At 45.3% G+C, this 26,372-nt stretch overlaps 1 protein-coding gene across 1 annotated transcript; it reads right to left on the bottom strand.

Moving 5' to 3' along the window:
• Positions 1-1,304: 1,304 nt before the first annotated feature.
• LOC139398616 (myelin regulatory factor-like) lies at positions 1,305-23,260 on the bottom strand (the record flags this gene model as incomplete). The annotated part of the gene is made up of 3 exons (XM_071144546.1): positions 23,127-23,260; positions 18,083-18,144; positions 1,305-1,533 (listed from the first exon to the last, which is right to left on the bottom strand). Coding segments are annotated over exons 1-3 (374 nt in total), but the record flags the coding sequence as incomplete, so codon positions are not given.
• Between the last annotated feature and the right edge of the window lie 3,112 nt (positions 23,261-26,372).

The following is a 26,372-nucleotide window of genomic DNA, read 5'->3' as shown; positions in this document are numbered from 1 at the left end:
ATGTACATTATCTATAGTATGTGCATAACTACATTATCTATAGTACCTACATTATCTATAGTATCTACAGTGTCTACATTATCTATAGTATCTACATTATCTCAGTATCTACAGTATCTATGGTATCTACATTATCTATACTATCTACAGTATCTACATTATCTATAGTATCTACATTATCTACAGTATATATAGTATATCAGTATCTACAGTATCTAAAGTATCTATCGACATGATCTATAGTATCTACAGTATCTATAGTATCTACAGTAACTACATTATCTATATAATCTACAGAGTCTACAGTATCTATAGTATCTACACTATCTATAGTATCTACAGTTCCTACATTATCTATAGTATCTACAGTATCTATAGAATCTACAGTAGCTACAGTATCTATAGTAACTACAGTATATCAGTATCTACAGTATCTACAGTATCTATAGTATCTACAGTATCTATAGTATCTACAGTAACTACATTATCTGTAGAATCTACAGTATCTACATTATCTATAGAATCTACAGTATCTACAGTATCTATAGTATGTACATTATCTATAGCATGTACAGAACTACATTATCTATAGTACCTACGTTATCCATAGTATCTAGTGTCTACATTATCTATAGTATCTACACTATCTATAGTATCTACACTATCTATAGTATCTACATTATCTCTGTATCTACAGTATCTATGGTATCTACATTATCTATAGTATCTACAGTATCTATAGTATCTACATTATCTACAGTATATATAGTATATCAGTATCTGCAGTATCTAAGTATCTACAGTGTCTACAGTATCTACCGTATGTGTAGTATCTACAGTATCTCAGTATCTACATGATCTACATTAGCTATATTATCTACGGTATCTACAGTATCTACACTATCTACATTATCTCAGTATCTACAGTATTTCAGTATTTACATTAACTACAGTATCTAGTATCTAGTATTAACAGTATTAACAGTATCTCAGTATCTACATTATCTATAATATTTCAGTATCTCATCCACGGTATCTATTTTATCTACAGTATCTACAAAAAATATTGACATTTTCTAGGGTCTACATTCTCTATCGTATCTACAGTATCTCAGTATTTACATTATCTATAGTATCTCAGTATCTACAGTATGTCAGTATCTACAGGATCACATTAGCTACAGTTTCAACAGTCTGTACATTATCCCATTATCTTCATCCTCCTCCCCTTCACAACTGCAGATGTTTACAATTCATTAATTGTTTGGTTGATTGATTGGCTCATTTGTTGATTGATCACTCACTCTTGCCCTTGTTGTGGGTGTTGCAATAGTTGATGCAGCATCTGGCTCTGTTGCAGGTCCTGGCAACTCCCACTGGAGGTGGGACCAATGGGGTACTGCGAGATCATTGGCTCAGGCTTTAGGTACATGTCCCGGTGCATGTTTGGATAGCCATGGCCATGCGGGGGGAGCGGCGGCGAGGTCATGTGACACATGTTCTCTGGTGTCATGGTCCTCAGCATGTGAGTGTCTGGAAGACAGGAAGAAAGACAAGAAGGAAGACAGGGAGGAAGACAGGAAGACAGGGAGGAAGACAGGGAGGAAGACGGGGAGAAAGGCAGGGAGGAAGACATTTTTATGCAGTATTATCAAGTTCTGCCTGTTCTGATCATCATACTGTATCATCTGATGGGACAGTGCCTTAGACCGCTGTGCCTTCGGGAAGTATTCAGGCACCTTGACTTTTCCCACATTTTGTTACGTTATGGCCTTATTCTAAAAGGGATTACTATACACACAATACTCCATAAAGACAAAGCGAAAATAGGTTTTTATAAAAAAAAAAAATTGACATTATTTACATAAGTATTCAGATCCTTTGATATGAGACTCGAACTTGAGCTCAGGTGCATCCTGTTTCGATTGATCATCCTTGAGATGTTTTTAAATTCAATTGAATGGACATGATTTGGAAAGGCGCACGCCTGTCTATATAAGTTCCCACAGTTCACAGGGCATGTCAGAGCAAAAACCAAGCCATGTGGTCATAGGAATTGTCCGTAGAGGGTCGAGACAGGATTGTGTCAAGGCACAAATCTGGGGAAGGGTACCAAAACATTTCTGCAGCATTGAAGGTCCCCAAGAACACAGTGGCCTCCATCATTCTGAAATGGAAGACGTTTAGAACCACAAAGACTCTTCCTAGAGCTGGCCGCCCGGTCAAACTGAGCAATCAGAGGAGAAGGGCCTTGGTCAGGGAGGTGACCTAGAACCTGATGGTCCCTCTGTGGAGATGGGAGAACCTTCCAGAAGGACAACCATCTCTGCAGCACTCCACCAATCATGTCTTTATGGTAGAGTGACCAGACGGAAGCCACTCCTAAGTAAAAGGCTCATGACAGCCCGCTTGGAGTTTGCCAAAAGGCACCTAAAGGACACTGACTATGAGAAACAAGATTTAACTCCTTGGCCTGAATGCCTAGTGTCTTTTCCAGAGGAAACCTGACATTATCCCTACGTTGAAGCATGATGGTGGCAACATCATGCTGTGGGATGTTTTTCAGCAGCAGGGACTGGGAGACTAGTCAGGATCGAGGCAATGATGAACTTAGCAAAGTACTTAGAGATCATTGATGAAAACCTGCTCCAGAGCATTCAGGACCTCAGACTGGGGCGAAGGTTCACCTTCTAACAGGACAACGACCTGTTTGAAAATTCTGAAAACCTGTGCTTTATTTTGTCATTATGGGGTATTGTGTTTAGATTGATGAGGAAAAAAATACAAAGTATTCCATTTTAAGGCTGTGACGTAACAAAATGTGGAAAAAGTCAAGGGGTCTGAATGGACGAAGGCACCGTCCATAAACATCTATGTGCATATACAATAGAAGTTCCTAGTCCTGGTTATCACTGAGTCTGATAACTTGATCCAAATACACTGAAGACAGACACAGGGTCAAACCAGCGTTCTTTGTCCAGTGTAAAAACTCCTTAGTCCTTGCCGATGACAAGCATACTCATAACATGATGCAGCCACCACCATGTTTGAAAAAATGAAGTGTAGTACTCAGTGATGTGTTGTGTTGGATTTGCCCCAAACATAACACTTTGTAAGAAACATAATGTTAATTTCTTTGCCACATTTTTTGCAGTATTTCTTTAGATGCATGTTTTGGAATGTTTTTATTCTGTCCTTTTTATTCTGTACAGGATTCCTTCTTCTCACTCTGTCAATTAGGTTAGTATTGTGGAGTTACTACAATATTATTAATCCATTCTCAGTTTTCTCCTTTCACAACCATTAACTTAAACTTTGTAACTGTTTTAAAATGGTGAATTCCCTGAGGGGTTTACTTCCTTTCCGACACCTGTATCTTTGTAGTGGAAGGACACCTGTATCTTTGTGGTGGAAGGACACCTGTATCTTTGTAGTGACTGGGTGTATTGATACACCATCCAAAGTGTAATTAATAACTGCTCAAAGGGATATTAATGTCTGCTTTTTATTTTATTTTTTTATTTCACCTTTATTTAACCAGTTAGTCCAGTTGAGAACAAGTTCTCATTTACAACTGCGACCTGGCCAAGATAAAGCAAAGCAGTGCAACACAAACAACAACACAGAGTTACACATGGAGTAAACAAATATACAGTCAATAACACAATAGAAAAAGTATATATACAGTGTGTGCAAATGAGGTAAGGAGGTAAGGCAATAAATAGGCCATAGTAGCGAAGTAATTACAACTTAGCAAATGAACACTGGAGTGATAGATGTGCAGATGATGATTTGCAAGTAGAAATACTGGAAATACTGGTGTGCAGAAGAAAAGTAAATAAAACAATATGGGGATCAGGTAGGTAGATTGGATGGCTATTTACAGATGGGCTATTTACAGATGGGCTGTGTACAGTTGCAGTGAACGGTAAGCTGCTCAGATAGCTGATGCTTAAAGTTAGTGAGGGAGATATAAGTCTCCAACTTCAGCAATTTTTGCAATTCGTTCCAATCATTGGCAGCAGAGAACTGTAAGGAAAGGCGGCCAAAGGAAGTGTTGACTTTGGGGATGACCAGTGAAATACACCTGCTGGAGCGCGTGCTACGGGTGGGTGTTGTTATGGTGACCAGTGAGCTGAGATAAGGCGGAGCTTTACCTAGCAAATACTTATAGATGACCTGGAGCCAGGCGACGAATATGCAGCGAGGGCCAGCCGACGAGAGCATACAGGTCGCAGTGTTAGGTTGTTGACGGGGCTTTGGTGACAAAACGGATGGCACTGTGATAGACTGCATCCAGTTTGCTGAGTAGAGTGTTGGAGGCTATTTTGTAAATGACATCACCAAAGTCGAGGATCAGTACGATTGTCAGTTTTACGAGGAAGCAGATTCTAGATTTAATTTTGGATTGGAGATGTTTAATATGAGTCTGGAAGGAGAGTTTGCAGTCTAACCAGACACCTAGGTATTTATAGTTGTCCACATATTCTAAGTCATGATTTTTTTTTACCAATAGGTGACCTTCTTTGTGAAGCATTGGAAAACCTCCCTGGTCTTTGTGGTTGAATCTCTATATAAAATTCACTGCTCGACTGAGGGACCTTACAGATAATTGTGTAGGGTACAGAGATGAGGCAGTCATTAAAACATCTGGTTAACACTGTTATTACACACAGTCCACTTTTTACTCCTGAACGTATTTAGGGTTGCCACAAGAAAGGAGTTAAATACTTAATGACTCAAGACAATTCAGCTTTTACTTTTTTAAATTAAGTTGTAAACATTTCTAAAAACATAAATCTAAATCTAAATGTAACAAAATGTGGAAAAAGTGAAAAGGGTGTGAATACAATCTGAAGGCCCTGTGTTTATCCAATACAGAAATACAGTGCTATCATTTTAATTCTGTCTCATCTCGTTGGTAATCAGGGCAGGTTCCCTCCACCTTAGGCTAATGGTACTTTCCATTGTTTCTTCCTGGAGGTCTGCCAATCAGATAACACCTTCCACACCTTCTCACTGATGGGAAAGACCAACACGGGTGTGTGTGAGGGTCAGGACGTAAGAACGTTGTGTTGACACTTGTAGACTACTTGTGTTGCCTTCTACAACTTGCATTGGAATGCAGAAAGATACATATCATTTCAGTGAGAAATATACTGTAGGTAATCCAGCTATTATGTGAATATTTCAGAGTTCCATCAGGTATTTAACATAGCAGCCTACATGCAAAAATATTACAGTACAATACAATACTGTAGTAGCCCTCGACCATGTAGTATTTACTATGGAATTTTGTAGTACTCGGTCCTCCTTCTCCTGTAGTCCACAATCATCTCCTTTGTCCTGATCACGTTGAAGGAGAGGTTGTTGTCCTGGCACCACACTGCCAGGTCTCTGACCTCCCTATAGGCTGTCTCATCGTTGAGGGAGAGGTTGTTGTCCTGGTAACACACTGTCAGGTCTCTGACCTCCTCCCTATAGGCTGTCTCATCGTTGTCTGTGATCAGGCCTACCACTGCCTAAACTTAATGATGGTGTTGGAGTCGTGCTTGGCCACGCAGTCATGGATGAACAGGGAATACAGGAGGGGACAGAGCATGCACCCCTGAGGGGCCCCCGTGTTGAGGATCAGCATGGCAGATGTGTTGTTACCTATGCTTTTTAATTTTTTAATTTTTAATTTTACCTTTAGTTAACTAGGCAAGTCAGTTAAGAACAAATTCTTATTTTCATTGAGGGCCTAGGAACAGTGGGTTATCTGTCTGTTCCGGTTACTAGTTCAACTCTCTAACCACTAGGCTACCCTGAGCCACCAGGAGGCAGCTCGTCAGTAAGTCCAGGATCCAGTTGCGGAGGGAGGTGTTTAGTCCCAGGGTCCTTGGCTTTGTGATGAACTTCGTGGGCACTATGGTGTCGAACATTGAGCTGTTGTCAATGAACAGCATTCTCACATAGGTGTTCCTTTTGTCCAGGTGGTAAAGGGCAGTGTGGAGTGCAATAGAGACTGCAATCATCTGTGGATCTGTTGGGGCGGTATGCGAATTTGAGTGGGTCTAGGGTTTCCGGGATGACGTTGATGATGTGAGCTATTACCAGCCTTTCAAAGCACTTCATGGCTACAGACGTGAGAACTACAGGGCGGTAGTCATTTAGGCAGGTTACCTTCGCTTTCTTGGGCACAAGGACAATGGTGGTCTGCTTGAAACATGTAGGTATTACAGACTCAGGGAGAGGTTGAAAATGTCAGTGAAGACTTACCAGTTTGTCCGCCCATGCTCACAGTACATGTCCTGGTAATCCGTCTGGCCCCGTGGCCTTGTGAATGTTAACCGGTTTAATGGTCTTGCACACATCGTCCAGAATAGCTGGTGCTCTCATACATTCAGTGTTGTTTGCCTCGAAGCGAGCATAAAAGGCATTTAGCTCATCTGGTAGGCTCGCGTCACTGTGCAGCTCGCGGCTGGGTTTCCCTTTGTAGAACGTAATAGTTTTCAAGTCCTGCCACATCCGACGAGCATCAGATCCGGTGTAGTAGGATTCAATCTTAGTCCTGTGTTGATGCTTTACCTGTTTGATGGTTCATCTGAGGGCATAGCGGGATTTCTTATACGTGTCTGGATTAGTATCCCGCTCCTTGAAAGGGGCAGCTCTAGCCTTGAGCTCATTGCGAATGTTGCCTGTAATCCATGGCTTCTCGTTGGGTTATGTACGTACGGTCACTGTGGGGTCAATGTTGTCGACACAGTGCATTTGGAAAGTATTCAGACCCCTTGACCTTTTCCACATTTTGTTAGGTTACAGCCTTCATCTAAAATGGATTCAATTGTTTTTTTCCTTCATAAATCTACACACAATACCCTATAATGACAAAACAAAAACAAGTTTATATTTTTTGCAAATGTATTACAAATAAAAAAACAGAAATATCATATTTACATTTTCAGACCCTTTACTCAGTACATTGTTGAAGCACCTTTGGCAGCGACAACAGCCTCAAATCTTCTTGAGTATGACGCTACAAGCTTGGCACACCTGTATTTGAAGTTTCTCCCATTCTTTCCCAACAGATCGTCTCAAGCTTAGTCAGGTTGGATGGGGAGCGTCGCGCTGCACAGCTTTTTTCAGTTTTCTCCAGAGATATCCGATCAGGTTCAAGTCCGGGCTCTGGCTGGGCCACTCAAGGACATTCAGAGACTTGTCCCGAATCCACTTCTGCATTTTCTTGGTTCTGTGCATTGGGTCCTGAGAACTCTGGAGCAGGTTTTCATCAAGGATCTCTCTGTACTTTGCTCCGTTCATCTTTCCCTGCCACTGAAAAACATCCCCACAGCATGATGCTGCCACCCCCATGCTTCACCGTAGGAATGGTGCCATGTTTCTTCCAGATGTGATGCTTGATATTTAGGCCAAAGTGTTCAATCTTGGTTTCATCAGACCAGAGAATCTTGTTTCTGAGTCTTTAGTTGCCTTTTGGCTGTCATATGCCTTTTACAGAGGAGTGGCTTCTGTGTGGCCACTCTACCATAAAGACATGATTGGTGATTCCATCTCCACAGAGGATCGCTGGAGCTCTGTCAGAGTGACCATCGGGTTCTTGGTCACTTCCCTGACCAAGGCCCTTCTCCCCAGATTGCTCAGTTTGGCCGGGCGGCCAGCTCTAGGAAGAATCTTAGTGGTTCCAAACTTCTTCCATTTAAGAATGATGGAGGCCACTGTGTTCTTGGGGATCTTCAATGCTGCAGACATATTTTGGTATCCTTCTCCAGATCTGTGCCTCAAACACAATCCTGTCTTAGACCTCTACGGATAATTCCTTCAACCTTATGGCTTGTTGTTTGCTTTGACATGCACTGTCAACTGTGAGACCTTACATAGACAGGTGTGTTCATTTCCAAATAATGTCCAATCAATTGAATTTACCGCAGGTGGACTCCAATCAAGTTGTAAAACCATCTCATGGATGATGAATGGAAACAGGATGCACCTGAGCTCAATTTCGAGTCTCATAGCAAAGGGACTGTATACTTATGTAAATAAAGTAGTTCAGTTTTTAAAATTTTTAATAGATTTGCTACAATATACAATTGTGTGTAGATTGATGAGGATTTTATTTGATTAATTTTAGAATAAGGCTGTAACGTAACAAAATGTGGAAAAAGTCAAGGGATCTGAATACTTTTCGAATGCACTGTATCCTCCTCAATTACCTTGACTACCCCGACACATCGGTACCCCTAGTACGTATGAGGTGGTATCCTCTTCAATTACCTTGACTACCCTGTATACCTATATATGCTGACACATCATAGTCCTTTAACACTGAGCTGACACATCATAGTCCTTTAACACTGAGCTGACACATCATAGTCCTTTAACACTGAGCTGACACATCATAGTCCTTTAACACTGAGCTGACACATCATAGTCCTTTAACACTGAGCTGACACATCATAGTCCTTTAACACTGAGCTGACACATCATAGTCCTTTACCACTGAGCTGACCAATCATAGTCCTTTACCACTGAGCTGACCAATCATAGTCCTTTACCACTGAGCTGACAAATCATAGTCCTTTACCACTGAGCTGACAAATCATAGTCCTTTACCACTGAACTGACAAATCATAGTCCTTTACCACTGAACTGACACGTCATAGTCCTTTACCACTGAGCTGACCAATCATAGTCCTTTACCACTGAGCTGACCAATCATAGTCCTTTAACACTGAGCTGACACATCATAGTCCTTTACCACTGAGCTGACCAATCATAGTCCTTTACCACTGAACTGACCAATCATAGTCCTTTACCACTGAACTGACACATCATAGTCCTTTACCACTGAGCTGACCAATCATAGTCCTTTACCACTGAGCTGACCAATCATAGTCCTTTACCACTGAACTGACACGTCATAGTCCTTTACCACTGAACTGACCAATCATAGTCCTTTACCACTGAACTGACCAATCATAGTCCTTTACCACTGAACTGACACATCATAGTCCTCCACTTCCTCCATTTCTGCCTACTTATCCTCCTCCTCATTGTCTTCAAACATTTCTTGAATACCCAACCCCCTTTCCTGACTAACTCACTGACTGAGTCAGTGTCTTTTCTTATCTCTCTCTCTCTGGTCTTTCACTCTCTCTTCATATCTACTCTACTCTGCTCTAACTCCCAACACCAACCCCATATCCTTTAGTCCATCAACCCCAACACAATATCCTTTACTCCATCAAGCCCAACACCATATCCTCTAGTCCATCAACACCATATCCTCTAGTCCATCAACAACATATCCTTTAGTCCATCAACCCCAACACCATATCCTTTAGTCCATCAACACAATATCCTTTAGTCCATCAACCCCAACACCATAACCTTTAGTCCATCAACCCAAACATCATATCCTTTAGTCCATCAACACCATATCCTCTAGTCCATCAACACCATATCCTCTAGTCCATCAACACCATATCCTTTAGTCCATCAACCCCAACACCATATCCATTAGTCCATCAACCCCAACACCATATCCTCTAGTCCATTAACACCATATCATTTAGTCCATCAACCCAACACCATATCCTTTAGTCCATCAACCCCAACACCATATCCTCTAGTCCATTAACACCATATAATTTAGTCCATCAACCCAACACCATATCCTTTAGTCCATCAACCCCAACACCATATCCATTAGTCGATCAACCCCAACACCATATCCTTTAGTCCATCAACCCCAACACCGTATCCTTTACTCCATCAACCCAAACACCATATCCTTTAGTCCATCAACACCATATCCTTTATTCCATCAAATTCAACACCATATCCTTTAGTCCATCAACCCCAACACCCTATCCTCTAGTCCATCAACACCATATCCTTTAGTCCATCAACCCCAACACCATATCCTTTACTCCATCAACCCCAACACCGTAACCTTTAGTCCATCAACCCCAACACCGTATCCTCTAGTCCATAGACCCCAACACCATATCCTTTAGTCCATCAACCCCAACACCGTATCCTTTAGTCCATCAACCCCAACACCATATCCGTTACTCCATCAAGCCCAACACCATATCCTCTAGTCCATCAACACCATATCCTCTAGTCAGTCAACACAATATCCTCTAGTCCATAAACAACATATCCTTTTCCATCAACCCCAACACCATATCCTTTAGTCCATCAACACAATATTCTTTAGTCCATCAACCACAACACCACAACCTTTAGTCCATAAACCCCAACACCATATCCTTTAGTCCATCAACACCGTATCCTTAAGTCCATCAACACCATATCCTCTAGTCCATCAACACCATATCCTTTAGTCCAACAACCCCAACACCATATCCATTAGTCCATCAACCCCAACACCATATCCTTTAGTCCATCAACCACAACACCACAACCTTTAGTCCATAAACCCCAACACCATATCCTTTAGTCCATCAACACCGTATCCTTAAGTCCATCAACACCATATCCTCTAGTCCATCAACACCATATCCTTTAGTCCAACAACCCCAACACCATATCCATTAGTCCATCAACCCCAACACCATATCCTTTAGTCCATCAACCCCAACACCGTATCCTTTACTCCATCAACCCAAACACCATATCCTTTAGTCCATCAACACCATATCCTTTATTCCATCAACCCCAACACCATATCCTCTAGTCCATCAGCCCCAACACCATATCCTTTAATCCATCAACACCATATCCTTTATTCCATCAACCCCAACGCCATAACACCTAGTCCATCAACACCATATCCTTTAGTCAATCAACCCCAACACCATATCCTCTAGTCCATCAACACCATATCCTTTAGTCCATCAACCCCAACACCATATCCTTTACTCCATCAACCCCAACACCATATCCTTTAGTCCATCAACCCCAACACCATATCCTTTAGTCCATCAACCCCAAAACCCTATCCTTTAATTCCATCAACCCCAACACCATATCATTTAGTCCATCAACCCCAACACCATATCCTTTAGTCCAACAACCGCAACACCATATCCTCTAGTCCATCAACACCATATCCTTTAGTCCATCAACCCCAACACCGTGTCCTCTAGTTCATCAACACCATATCCTCTAGTCCATCAACACCATATCCTTTAGTCCATCAACCCCAACACCATATCCTTTACTCCATCAACCCCAACGCCATATCATCTAGTCCATCAACACCATATCCTTTAGTCCATCAACCCCAACACCATATCCTCTAGTCCATCAACACCATATCCTTTGGTCCATCAACCCCAACACCATATCCTTTACTCCATCAACCCCAACACCATATCCTTTTGTTCATCAACCCCAACACCATATCCTTTAGTCCATCAACCCCAACACCGTATCCTTTAATTCCATCAACCCCAACACCATATAATTTAGTCCATCAACCCCAACACCATATCCTTTAGTCCAACAACCGCAACACCATATCCTCTAGTCCATCAACACCATATCCTTTAGTCCATCAACCCCAACACCGTATCCTCTAGTCCATCAACACCATATCCTCTAGTCCATCAACACCATATCCTTTAGTCCATCAACCCCAACACCATATCCTTTACTCCATCAACCCCAACACCATATCCTTTAGTCCATCAACACCATATCCTTTACTCCATCAACCCCAACACCATATCCTTTAGTCCATCAACACCATATCCTTAATTCCATCAACCCCAACACCATATCATCTAGTCCATCAACACCATATGCTTTAGTCCATCAACCCCAACACCATATCCTCTAGTCCATCAACACCATATCCTTTAGTCCATCAACCCCAACACCATATCCTTTACTCCTTCAACCCCAACACCATATCCTTTAGTCCATCAACCCCTTAATTTTTAGTCCATCAACACCATATCCTTTAGTCCATCAACCCCAACACCGTATCCTTTAATCCATCAACTCCAACACCATATTCTCTAGTACATCAACACCATATCCTTTAGTCCATCAACCCCAACACCATATCCTCTAGTCCATCAACACCATATCCTTTTCTCCATCAACCCCAACACCATATCCTTTACTCCATCAACCCCAACACCATATCGTCTAGTCCATCAACCCCAACACCATATCCTTTAGTCCATCAACCCCAACACCATATCCTTTACTCCATCAACCCCAACACCATATCGTCTAGTCCATCAACCCCAACCCCAACACCATATCCTTTAGTCCATCAACCCCAACACCATATCCTTTAGTCCATCAGCCCCAACACCATATCCTCTAGTTCATCAGCCCCAACACCATATCCTTTAATCCATCAACCCCAACACCATATCCTCTAGTCCATCAACACCATATCCTTTAGTCCATCAACACCATATCCTCTAGTCCATCAACACCATATCCTCTAGTCCATCAACACCGTATCCTTTAGTCTATCAACCCAAACACCATATCCTCTAGTCCATCAACCCCAACACCATATCCTTTAGTCCATCTACCCCAACACTGTATCCTTTAATCCATCAACTCCAACACCATATCCTCTAGTCCATCAACACCGTATCCTTTAGTCCATCAACCCCAACACCATATCCTCTAGTCCATCAACACCATATCCTTTACTCCATCAACCCCAACACCATATCCTTTAGTCCATCAACCCCAACACCATATTGTCTAGTCCATCAATCCCAACACCATATCCTTTAGTCCATCAACCCCAACACCATATCCTTTACTCCATCAACCACAACACCATATCGTCTAGTCCATCAACCCCAACACCATATCCTTTAGTCCATCAACCCCAACACCATATCCTCTAGTCCATCAACCCCAACACCATATCCTTTACTCCATCAACCACAACACCATATCGTCTAGTCTATCAACCCCAACACCATATCCTTTAGTCCATCAACCCCAACACCATATCCTTTAGTCTATCAACCCCAACACCATATCCTCTAGTCCATCAGCCCCAACACCATATCCTTTAATCCATCAACCCCAACACCATATCCTCTAGTCCATCAACCCCAACACCATATCCTCTAGTCTATCAACCCCAACACCATATCCTCTAGTCCATCAGCCCCAACACCATATCCTTTAATCCATCAACCCCAACACCATATCCTCTAGTTCATCAGCCCCAACACCATATCCTTTAATCCATCAACCCCAACACCATATCCTCTAGTCCATCAACACCATATCCTTTAATCCATCAACCCCAACACCATATCCTCTAGTTCATCAGCCCCAACACCATATCCTCTAGTTCATCAGCCCCAACACCATATCCTCTAGTTCATCAACCCCAACACCATATCCTTTAATCCATCAACCCCAACACCATATCCTCTAGTTCATCAGCCCCAACACCATATCCTCTAGTCCATCAACCCCAACACCATATCCTTTACTCCATCAACCACAACACCATATCGTCTAGTCTATCAACCCCAACACCATATCCTTTAGTCCATCAACCCCAACACCATATCCTTTAGTCTATCAACCCCAACACCATATCCTCTAGTCCATCAGCCCCAACACCATATCCTTTAATCCATCAACCCCAACACCATATCCTCTAGTCCATCAACCCCAACACCATATCCTCTAGTCTATCAACCCCAACACCATATCCTCTAGTCCATCAGCCCCAACACCATATCCTTTAATCCATCAACCCCAACACCATATCCTCTAGTTCATCAGCCCCAACACCATATCCTTTAATCCATCAACCCCAACACCATATCCTCTAGTCCATCAACCCCAACACCATATCCTTTAATCCATCAACCCCAACACCATATCCTCTAGTTCATCAGCCCCAACACCATATCCTCTAGTTCATCAACCCCAACACCATATCCTTTAATCCATCAACCCCAACACCATATCCTCTAGTTCATCAGCCCCAACACCATATCCTCTAGTCCATCAACCCCAACACCATATCCTCTAGTTCATCAGCCCCAACACCATATCCTCTAGTCCATCAACCCCAACACCATATCCTCTAGTTCATCAACCCCAACACCATATCCTTTAATCCATCAACCCCAACACCATATCCTCTAGTTCATCAGCCCCAACACCATATCCTCTAGTCCATCAACCCCAACACCATATCCTCTAGTTCATCAACCCCAACACCATATCCTTTAATCCATCAACCCCAACACCATATCCTCTAGTCCATCAACCCCAACACCATATCCTCTAGTCCATCAACCCCAACACCATATCCTCTAGTTCATCAGCCCCAACACCATATCCTCTAGTCCATCAACCCCAACACCATATCCTCTAGTTCATCAGCCCCAACACCATATCCTTTAATCCATCAACCCCAACACCATATCCTCTAGTCCATCAACCCCAACACCATAGTCCATCAACCCCAACACCATATCCTCTAGTTCATCAGCCCCAACACCATATCCTCTAGTCCATCAACCCCAACACCATATCCTCTAGTCCATCAACCCCAACACCATATCCTCTAGTCCATCAACCCCAACACCATATCCTCTAGTCCATCAACCCCAACACCATATCCTCTAGTCCATCAACCCCAACACCATATCCTCTAGTTCATCAGCCCCAACACCATATCCTCTAGTCCATCAACCCCAACACCATATCCTCTAGTTCATCAGCCCCAACACCATATCCTTTAATCCATCAACCCCAACACCATATCCTCTAGTCCATCAACCCCAACACCATAGTCCATCAACCCCAACACCATATCCTCTAGTTCATCAGCCCCAACACCATATCCTCTAGTCCATCAACCCCAACACCATATCCTCTAGTCCATCAACCCCAACACCATATCCTCTAGTCCATCAACCCCAACACCATATCCTCTAGTCCATCAACCCCAACACCATATCCTCTAGTCCATCAACCCCAACACCATATCCTCTAGTCCATCAACCCCAACACCATATCCTCTAGTCCATCAACCCCAACACCATATCCTTTAATCCATCAACCCCAACACCATATCCTCTAGTTCATCAGCCCCAACACCATATCCTCTAGTTCATCAACCCCAACACCATATCCTTTAATCCATCAACCCCAACACCATATCCTCTAGTTCATCAGCCCCAACACCATATCCTCTAGTCCATCAACCCCAACACCATATCCTTTAATCCATCAACCCCAACACCATATCCTCTAGTTCATCAGCCCCAACACCATATCCTCTAGTTCATCAACCCCAACACCATATCCTTTAATCCATCAACCCCAACACCATATCCTCTAGTTCATCAGCCCCAACACCATATCCTCTAGTCCATCAACCCCAACACCATATCCTCTAGTTCATCAGCCCCAACACCATATCCTCTAGTCCATCAACCCCAACACCATATCCTCTAGTCCATCAACCCCAACACCATATCCTCTAGTCCATCAACCCCAACACCATATCCTCTAGTTCATCAGCCCCAACACCATATCCTCTAGTCCATCAACCCCAACACCATATCCTCTAGTTCATCAGCCCCAACACCATATCCTTTAATCCATCAACCCCAACACCATATCCTCTAGTCCATCAACCCCAACACCATAGTCCATCAACCCCAACACCATATCCTCTAGTTCATCAGCCCCAACACCATATCCTCTAGTCCATCAACCCCAACACCATATCCTCTAGTCCATCAACCCCAACACCATATCCTCTAGTCCATCAACCCCAACACCATATCCTCTAGTCCATCAACCCCAACACCATATCCTCTAGTCCATCAACCCCAACACCATATCCTCTAGTTCATCAGCCCCAACACCATATCCTCTAGTCCATCAACCCCAACACCATATCCTCTAGTTCATCAGCCCCAACACCATATCCTTTAATCCATCAACCCCAACACCATATCCTCTAGTCCATCAACCCCAACACCATAGTCCATCAACCCCAACACCATATCCTCTAGTCCATCAACCCCAACACCATATCCTCTAGTCCATCAACCCCAACACCATATCCTCTAGTCCATCAACCCCAACACCATATCCTCTAGTCCATCAACCCCAACACCATATCCTCTAGTCCATCAACCCCAACACCATATCCTCTAGTCCATCAACCCCAACACCATATCCTCTAGTCCATCAACCCCAACACCATATCCTTTAATCCATCAACCCCAACACCATATCCTCTAGTTCATCAGCCCCAACACCATATCCTCTAGTTCATCAACCCCAACACCATATCCTTTAATCCATCAACCCCAACACCATATCCTCTAGTTCATCAGCCCCAACACCATATCCTCTAGTCCATCAACCCCAACACCATATCCTTTACTCCATCAACCACAACACCATATCGTCTAGTCTATCAACCCCAACACCATATCCTTTAGTCCATCAACCCCAACACCATATCCTTTAGTCTATCAACCCCAACACCATATCCTCTAGTCCATCAGCCCCAACACCATATCCTTTAATCCATCAACCCCAACACCATATCCTCTAGTCCATCAACCCCAACACCATATCCTCTAGTCTATCAACCCCAACACCATATCCTCTAGTCCATCAGCCCCAACACCATATCCTCTAGTTCATCAACCCCAACACCATATCCTTTAATCCATCAACCCCAACACCATATCCTCTAGTTCATCAGCCCCAACACCATATCCTCTAGTTCATCAGCCCCAACACCATATCCTCTAGTTCATCAACCCCAACACCATATCCTTTAATCCATCAACCCCAACACCATATCCTCTAGTTCATCAGCCCCAACACCATATCCTCTAGTCCATCAGCCCCAACACCATATCCTCTAGTCCATCAACCCCAACACCATATCCTCTAGTCCATCAACACCATATCCTCTAGTCCATCAACACCATATCCTCTAGTCCATCAACACCATATCCTCTAGTCCATCAACACCATATCCTCTAGTCCATCAACACCATATCCTCTAGTCCATCAACACCATATCCTCTAGTCCATCAACACCATATCCTCTAGTCCATCAACACCATATCCTCTAGTCCATCAGCCCCAACACCATATCCTCTAGTCCATCAACCCCAACACCATATCCTCTAGTCCATCAACCCCAACACCATATCCTCTAGTCCATCAACCCCAACACCATATCCTCTATTCCATCAACCCCAACACCATATCCTCTAGTCCATCAACCCCAACACCATATCCTCTAGTCCATCAACCCCAGCCTTTCCTTTGTTATTCCATACCTTCAAGTCCTCAATTCACTCTCCTTCACAACCACAACATAAACTGTTCTTAATTGAGAGAGGCAGGAAGAAGCAGGAGAGAGTCAAGGGAAAAGAGAGCTCAGATTTACCATTGATCTGCTGAGGGGAGTACGGCTCAGAGCTGGACTTACCATTGACCTGCTGAGGGGAGTACGGCTCAAAGCTGGACTTACCATTGACCTGCTGAGGGGAGTACGGCTCAAAGCTGGACTTACCATTGATCTGCTGAGGGGAGTACAGCTCAGAGCTGGACTTACCATTGATCTGCTGAGGGGAGTACGGCTCAGAGCTGGACTTACCATTGACCTGCTGAGGGGAGTACGGCTCAGAGCTGGACTTACCATTGACCTGCTGAGGGGAGTACGGCTCAGAGCTGGACTTACCATTGACCTGCTGAGGGGAGTACGGCTCAGAGCTGGACTTACCATTGATCTGCTGAGGGGAGTACGGCTCAGAGCTGGACTTACCATTGACCTGCTGAGGGGAGTACGGCTCAGAGCTGGACTTACCATTGATCTGCTGAGGGGAGTACGGCTCAAAGCTGGACTTACCATTGACCTGCTGAGGGGAGTACGGCTCAGAGCTGGACTTACCATTGACCTGCTGAGGGGAGTACGGCTCAGAGCTGGACTTACCATTGACCTGCTGAGGGGAGTACGGCTCAGAGCTGGACTTACCATTGATCTGCTGAGGGGAGTACGGCTCAGAGCTGGACTTACCATTGACCTGCTGAGGGGAGTATGGCTCAGAGCTGGACTTACCATTGACCTGCTGAGGGGAGTACGGCTCAGAGCTGGAGTCTGGGGGGGACTCTGGGAGCGTCCTGGAACGTAGTAGAGAAATATTGATTGGTTGGTATAAAGATCAATACAGATTTTATCATGCAGAAACTTGTGCCGTACAATGTGGCATTTCAATCCGAAAGTTATTTGATTTTAGAATATCTCTTATATATTTTTGAAAGGCGATAACATACTTAGCTGCAGCAAAATCATCTACATTGTGTTGTGTTGCATGAGTTCTTTCCAGGCCATCTGTCTGTTTTCTGTAATATGACTCTAGTTTCTGATATCTGCCTTCCTCACATCTTCGCTCTCAAGCACTGATTACATAACGGAGCTGGATTTAGTATAAGGGTGTCTATGGTGTGAATCTAGTTAATCTAGACCTAAACCATCATGTCATTGTAGACATGAGTCTGGCTCATCGGTTAAATGTGAGCTACTATGACTTATCTTTTCAAGTTGTATTTCACGTTGATTTTACAACTTATTAAAAAGTAGCAGGCTAAACTGGTTGAGATGATGTCATTACAACCAATTTTGCCTGCTGGGTTGATGCGGTTGCACAATATACACTACAGTGCCTTGGGAAAGTATTCAGACCCTTTGACTTATTCAACATTTTGTTACGTTACAGCCTTATTCTAAAATTGATATTTGTTTTTTCTCCTCCCTCATCAAATCTACTCACAATAGCCAATAAAGACAAATATGACATTTACATAAGTATTCAGACCCTTTACTCAGTGCTTTGTTGAAGCACCTTTGGCAGGGATTACAGCCTCGAGTCTTCTTGGGTATGATGCTACAAGCTTGGCACACCTGTATTAAGTGGCTGGACCACTTAAGGACTTGTTCCAAAGCCACTCCTGCATTGTCTTGGCTGTGTGCTTAGGGTCGTTATCCTGTTGAAAGGTGAACCTTCGCCCCCAGTCTGAGGTCCTGAGCGCTCTGGAGCAGGTTTTCATCAAGAATCTCTCTGTACTTTGCTCCGTTCATCTTTCCCTCGATCCTGACTAGTCTCCCAGTCCCTGCCGCTGAAAAACATCCCCACAGCATGCTGCTGCCACCACCATGCTTCACTGTAGGGATGGTGCCTGGTTTCCTCCAGAAGTGACACTTTGGTATTCAAGCCATTGAGTTCAATCTTCATCAGACCAGAGAATCTTGTTTCTCATGGTCAGAGTCCTTTAGGTGCCTTTTGGCAAACTCTAAGCGGCCTGTCATGTGCCTTCTACTGAGGAGTGGTTTCCATCTGGCCACTCTACCATAAAGGCCTGATTGGTGGAGTGCTGCAGAGATAGTTGTCCTTCTAAAAGGTTCTCCCATCTCCACAGAGGAACACTGGAGCTCTGTCAGAGTGACCATCGGGTTCTTGGTCACCTCCCTGACCAAGGCCCTTTTCCCACGATTATTCAGTTTGGCCGGGCGACCAGCTCTCGGAAGAGTCTTGGTGGTTCCATACTTCTTCCATTTAAGAATGATGGAGGCCACTGTGTTCTTGGGAACCTTCAATGCTGTAGAAATGTTTTGGTACCCTTCCCCAGATCTGTGCCTTGACACAATCCTGTCTCGACGCTCTATGGACAATTTCTTCAACCTCATGGCTTGGTTTTTGCTCTGACATGCACTGTCAACTGTGGGACCTTATGTAGACAGGTGTGTGCCTTTCCAAATCATGTTCAATCAATTTAATTTACCAAAAGGTGGACTCCAATCAAGTTGTAGAAGCATCTCAAGGTTGATCAATGGAAACAGGATGCACCTGAGCTCAATTTCGAGTCTCATAGCAAAGGGTCTGAATTTTTACGTAAATTTGGAATTTCTGTTTTTGCAAGCATTTCTAAAAACCTGTTTTACCTTTGTCATTACGGGGTATTGTGATGTCATTATGGGGTATTGTGATGTCATTATGGGGTATTGTGATGTCATTATGGGGTATTGTGATGTCATTATGGGGTATTGTGTGTAGATGAAGGATTTTGTTTATTGAATACATTCTAGAATAAGGCTGTAAAGTAAAACATCTGGATAAAAGGGGTCTGAATCATTTACAAGTGCAATGTACACACAAAAGTATGTGGACACCCCTCCAAATGAGTGGATTCGGCTATTTCAGCCACACCTGTTGCTGATAGGTGTATAAAACAGAGCACACAGCCATGCAATCTCCATAAACAAACATTGGCAGTAGAAGGGCCTTAGTAAAGAGCTCAGTTACTTTCAACGTGGCACCGTCATAGGATGCCACCTTTACAACAAGTTAGTTTGCCAAATTTCTGGCCTGCTAGAGCTGCCCCGGTCAACTGTACGTACTGTTATTGTGAAGTGGAAACTTCTAGGAGCAACAATGGCTCAGCCGAAAGTGGTAGGGCACAAGCTCACAGAATGGGACCTCTGAGTGCTGAAGCTCATAGCGGGTAGAAATTGTCTGTCCTCGGTTACAAGAACTGTTCATTGGGAGATTCTTGAAATTGGTTTCACAGAGCTCCATCGGACACCTTCAGGATGAATTGGAACGCCAACTGCGAGCCAGGCCTAATCGCTCAACATCAGTGCCCGACCTCACTAATGTTCTTGTGGCTGTAAGGAAGCAAGTCCCCGCTGCAATGAGTGGAGGCTGTTATAGCAGCAATGTTCCAACATCTAGTGGAAAGCCTTCCCAGAAGAGTGGAGGCTGTTATAGCAGCAATGTTCCAACATCTAGTGGAAAGCCTTCCCAGAAGAGTGGAGGCTGTTATAGCAGCAAAGAGGAGACCAACTCCATATTAATGCCCATGAGATGTTCAACTAGCAGGTGTCCACATACTGTAGTAGCATAATCTGTCATCTTGCTCTATAATTCCAACATGTCAGTTTCTGTTGCCTACTATTCCCCATCATCCATCTATCCATGTATAGTCCCAGACAGCTCAGCCTCACCCTCACCCACTCCCTTTCCCTCACCCTAGCCCTCACCATCACCCACTCCCTTTCCCTCACCCTAACCATCACCCACTCCCTTTCTCTCACCATCACCCACTCAACGTTCCCTCACCCTAACCCTTACCATCACCCACTCCCTTTCCCCCACCCTAACCCCCACTATCACCCACTCCCTTTCCATCACCCTAGCCCTCACCATCACCCACTCCCTTGCCCTCACCATCACCCACTCCCTTTCTCTCACCATCACCCACTCAACTTTCCCTCACCCTAACCCTTACCATCACCCACTCCCTCACCCTAACCATCACCCACTCCCTTTCCCCCACCCTAACCCTCACCATCACCCACTCCCTTTCCCTCACCCTAACCCCCACCATCACCCACTCCCTTTCCCTCACCCTAGCCCTCACCATCACCCACTCCCTTTCCCTCACCCTAACCCTCACCATCACCCACTCCCTTTCCCTCACCCTAGCCCTCACCATCACCCACTCCCTTTCCCCCACAATAAAACCCTCACCATAACCCACTCCCTTTCCCTCACCCTAGCCCTCACCATCACCCACTCCCTTTCCCTCACCCTAACCCCCACCATCACCCACTCCCTTTCCCTCACCCTAACCCCCACCATCACCCACTCCCTTTCCCTCACCCTAACCCTCACCATCACCCACTCCCTTTCCCTCACCCTAACCCCCACCATCACCCACTCCCTTTCCCTCACCCTAACCCTCACCATCACCCACTCCCTTTCCCTCACCCTAACCCCCACCATCACCCACTCCCTTTCCCTCACCCTAACCCCCACCATCACCCACTCCCTTTCCCTCACCCTAACCATCACCATCACCCACTCCCTTTCCCTCACCCTAACCCTCACCATCACCCACTCCCTTTCCCTCACCCTAACCATCACCCACTCCCTTTCTCTCACCATCACCCACTCAACTTTCCCTCACCCTAACCCTTACCATCACCCACTCCATTTCCCTCACCCTCACCCTAACCATCACCCACTCCCTTTCCCCCACCCTAACCCTCACCATCACCCACTCCCTTTCCCCCACCCTAACCCCCACTATCACCCACTCCCTTTCCATCACCCTAGCCTTCACCATCACCCACTCCCTTTCCCTCACCCTAGCCCTCACCATCACCCACTCCCTTTCTCTCACCATCACCCACTCATTTTTCCCTCACCCTAACCCTTACCATCACCCACTCCCTCACCCTAACCATCACCATCACCCACTCCCTTTCCCCCACCCTAACTAATACCATCACAGACTCCCTTTCACTCACCCTAACCCTCACCATCACCCACTCCCTTTCCCCCACCCTAACCCCCACCATCACCCACTCCCTTTCCCTCACCCTAACCCTCACCATCACCCACTCCCTTTCCCCCACCCTAACCCTCACCATCACCCACTCCCTTTCCATCACCCTAACCCCCACCATCACCCACTCCCTTTCCCTCACCCTAGCCCTCACCATCACCCACTCCCTTTCCCCCACCCTAACCCTCACCATCACCCACTCCCTTTCCCTCACCCTAACCCCCACCATCACCCACTCCCTTTCCCCCACCCAAACCCTCACCATCACCCACTCCCTTTCCCTCACCCTAGCCCTCACCATCACCCACTCCCTTTCCCTCACCCTAACCCCCACCATCACCCATTCCCTTTCCCTCACCCTAACCCTCACCATCACCCACTCCCTTTCCCTCACCCTAACCCCCACCATCACCCACTCCCTTTCCCTCACCCTAACCCTCACCATCACCCACTCCCTTTCCCTCACCCTAACCCCCACCATCACCCACTCCCTTTCCCTCACCCTAACCATCACCATCACCCACTCCCTTTCCCTCACCCTAACCATCACCATCACCCACTCCCTTTCCCTCACCCTAACCATCACCATCACCCACTCCCTTTCCCTCACCCTAAGCATCACTCCTTGACTCCCTCCTTCTCCCTGACCTCCTCCCTCACCCTCTCCCCCCACCCTAACCACATCCCTAACCCCCTTCTCTCACCCTCACCATGTCCCTCACCCTACCCCCCTCACCCTTATCCCGCCAGCTCACCCTGGTGCGTAGTGTCCTCTGTGTTCAGGCTTGATGTGGTCCTGCTGCTGCTGGTGGTTCTGCTGGTGGTTGTGTTGCCCCATGCAGGGGTAGTTGTTGTGTCTCAGCAGGCCCAGGGGTGGGGGGTAGGAGGTTTGGCAGGGCTGGGGGTGGGAGTGGGGGTTTCCCTGACGGAGGGGGATAGGGGGATTCACGCCACACTGCAAACCACCCCCAGAAGAGGAAACTCCGGCTTGGGGTGATGAGTAAGAGTTAGGCCCTGGGGCACCGCTATGGACCTCAGAAAAACAGCTGGGGAAACACAGAGGAGAATATATATATATATATATATATATATATATATATATATATATATATATATATATATATATATATATATTTACATATTTTACATTTTGATCATTTAGCTGCCGTTCTTATCCAGACTTACAGTCATTCATCTAAAAGTAGCTAGGTCAGACAACCATGTGATTGTGTTCATTAATATTAGCTCAATTGGAAATGTCCCTAGAATAGCATGTTATAAATTGGTTATTGTGTGTTGAGGTGGGTCGTGTTTATCAGGGCACTCAATTGAAAACGTATTAAAGCGTTTTGCAACGGAAAACAAAAACCTATGTTTCTTGTTGGACAAATCCAGTCCCTTTTTCAGCACATTTTTCCCCCCATTTGGTACCTAATAAACGCTACCCTGGTTAGACATACTTGTTGTTTGGTCGCATTGATAAGCTGGTCACAGATGTGTTTGTGTTGTAGCTAACTCCTGTGGTTGTTTGGCATGACAATGACAGACAACACAGACAGGTGTGGTTCATTAGGCACCAAAAGGATGAAAACTGACTGAAACAGCGAGGGAATACCTGGACCTGTCCAATAAGAAAAACCCAATTTACGTTTTCAATTACAAAACACTTTATAGCGTTTCCCAGGAGCCACTCACATGTCAGTGCTGTCGTCCTCCTTACTGATGTAGTCCTCCAGGATACTGGTGTCAATGTTCGCTGGCTCCAAGGAGCTGGTAATATCATGACCTACAGAGAGAGAGAGGGGAGTAGAAAAGAGAGAGAATGTGTTGTACATCAGTTGTACCACCTGAGTGAACTAGACCATAGAGAGTGATGTTTGATTCTGTTTCACTGTTTGGGAATGCTAAGACCAAGACTAATCTGGATCTTATGTCTGAGTCCAGACAGGATGGGTTGGTGTTGGGTTCAGACAGGATGGGTTGGTGTTGGGTTCTGTTTCACTGTTTGGGAATGCTAAGACCAAGACTAATCTGGATCTTATGTCTGAGTCCAGACAGGATGGGTTGGTGTTGGGTTCAGACAGGATGGGTTCAGACAGGATGGGAACAGACAGGATGGGTTGGTGTTGGGTTCTGTTTCACTGTTTGGGAATGCTAAGACCAAGACTAATCTGGATCTTATGTCTGAGTCCAGACAGGATGGGTTGGTGTTGGGTTCAGACAGGATGGGTTGGTGTTGGGTTCTGTTTCACTGTTTGGGAATGCTAAGACCAAGACTAATCTGGATCTTATGTCTGAGTCCAGACAGGATGGGTTGGTGTTGGGTTCAGACAGGATGGGTTGGTGTTGGGTTCAGACAGGGTGGGTTGGTGTTGGGTTCTGTTTCACTGTTTGGGAATGCTAAGACCAAGACTAATCTGGATCTTATGTCTGAGTCCAGACAGGATGGGTTGGTGTTGGGTTCAGACAGGATGGGTTGGTGTTGGGTTCTGTTTCACTGTTTGGGAATGCTAAGACCAAGACTAATCTGGATCTTATGTCTGAGTCCAGACAGGATGGGTTGGTGTTGGGTTCAGACAGGATGGGTTGGTGTTGGGTTCAGACAGGGTGGGTTCAGACAGGATGGGTTGGTGTTAGGTACAGACAGTTTGGGCTGGTGTTGGGTCCAGACAGGATGGGTTGGTGTTGGGTTCAGACAGGATGGGTTCAGACAGGATGGGTACAGACAGGATGGGTTGGTGTTGGGTTCAGACAGGATGGGTTCAGACAGGATGGGTTGGTGTTGGGTTCAGACAGGATGGGTTGGTGTTGGGTTCAGACAGGATGGGTTAGTGTTGGGTTCAGACAGGATGGGCTGGTGTTGGGTTCAGACAGGGTGGGCTGGTGTTGGGTTCAGACAGGGTGGGCTGGTGTTGACAGGTCATCTGACAGCTGGGTTCAGACAGGGTGGGCTGGTGTTGGGTTCAGACAGGATGGGCTGGTATTGGGTTCAGACAGGATGGGTTGATGTTGGGTTCAGACAGGGTGGGTTGGTGTTGGGTTCAGACAGGATGGGTTGGTGTTGAGTCCAGACAGGGTGGGCTGGTGTTGACAGGTCATCTGACAGCTGGGTTCAGACAGGGTGGGCTGGTGTTGGGTTCAGACAGGGTGGGCTGGTGTTGGGTTCAGACAGGATGGGTTGGTGTTGAGTCCAGACAGGGTGGGCTGGTGTTGACAGATCATCTGACAGCTGGGTTCAGACAGGGTGGGCTGGTGTTGACAGATCATCTGACAGCTGGGTTCAGACAGGGTGGGCTGGTGTTGACAGGTCATCTGACAGCTGGGTTCAGACAGGGTGGGCTGGTGTTGACAGATCATCTGACAGCTGGGTTCAGACAGGGTGGGCTGGTGTTGACAGGTCATCTGACAGCTGGGTTCAGACAGGGTGGGCTGGTGTTGACAGGTCATCTGACAGCTGGGTTCAGATGAGTCAGTTCTTTAGTTTACCTCACTACATTGTTCTTCATGTTCCCTTTCTTTTCTGCAAAAAAACAACAACTGCTTTCTCTAATGATAAAAACATCTAAAGTACTAATTCTGACATGTCCATTTCAACCAATAGTAAGTATACTACGAAGATTCCTCCTCCTCGTCGTCGTCGTCCTCCTCCTCATCAACAACCAGTCAGTAGCCTATACATTGTGCTAGTCTATTGGGTGCACCAGCAATGGTTTTTAGCTTGGTTTAAGTGTTGGCGTGTGAAATAATTCATCCCTCTATTCTCTCACCCTGCTCAACCTCACTCCATCCAGGGACGTGGGACCGTACTCACCCCATCTCAGGCAAAGCTCCCCGAATCCACGTGACTCTACCCCACACTCCTCAGAAACACCAGCATGTAGAGTACACAGACACTATTTTACTTAAACTATTTCCACAGGGAAGTTCAACAACAAAGCGAGTGAGTGTGACAAAGGTGAAGAATGGGTGAATGAGGTTAGGTAGAGAGGGGTCAGAAAGAG

Source organism: Oncorhynchus clarkii, unplaced genomic scaffold, assembly GCF_045791955.1.
Source record: "Oncorhynchus clarkii lewisi isolate Uvic-CL-2024 unplaced genomic scaffold, UVic_Ocla_1.0 unplaced_contig_3514_pilon_pilon, whole genome shotgun sequence".
Classification (NCBI taxonomy): Eukaryota; Metazoa; Chordata; class Actinopteri; order Salmoniformes; family Salmonidae; genus Oncorhynchus; species Oncorhynchus clarkii.
This window is presented reverse-complemented; position numbering and strand designations above follow the sequence as displayed.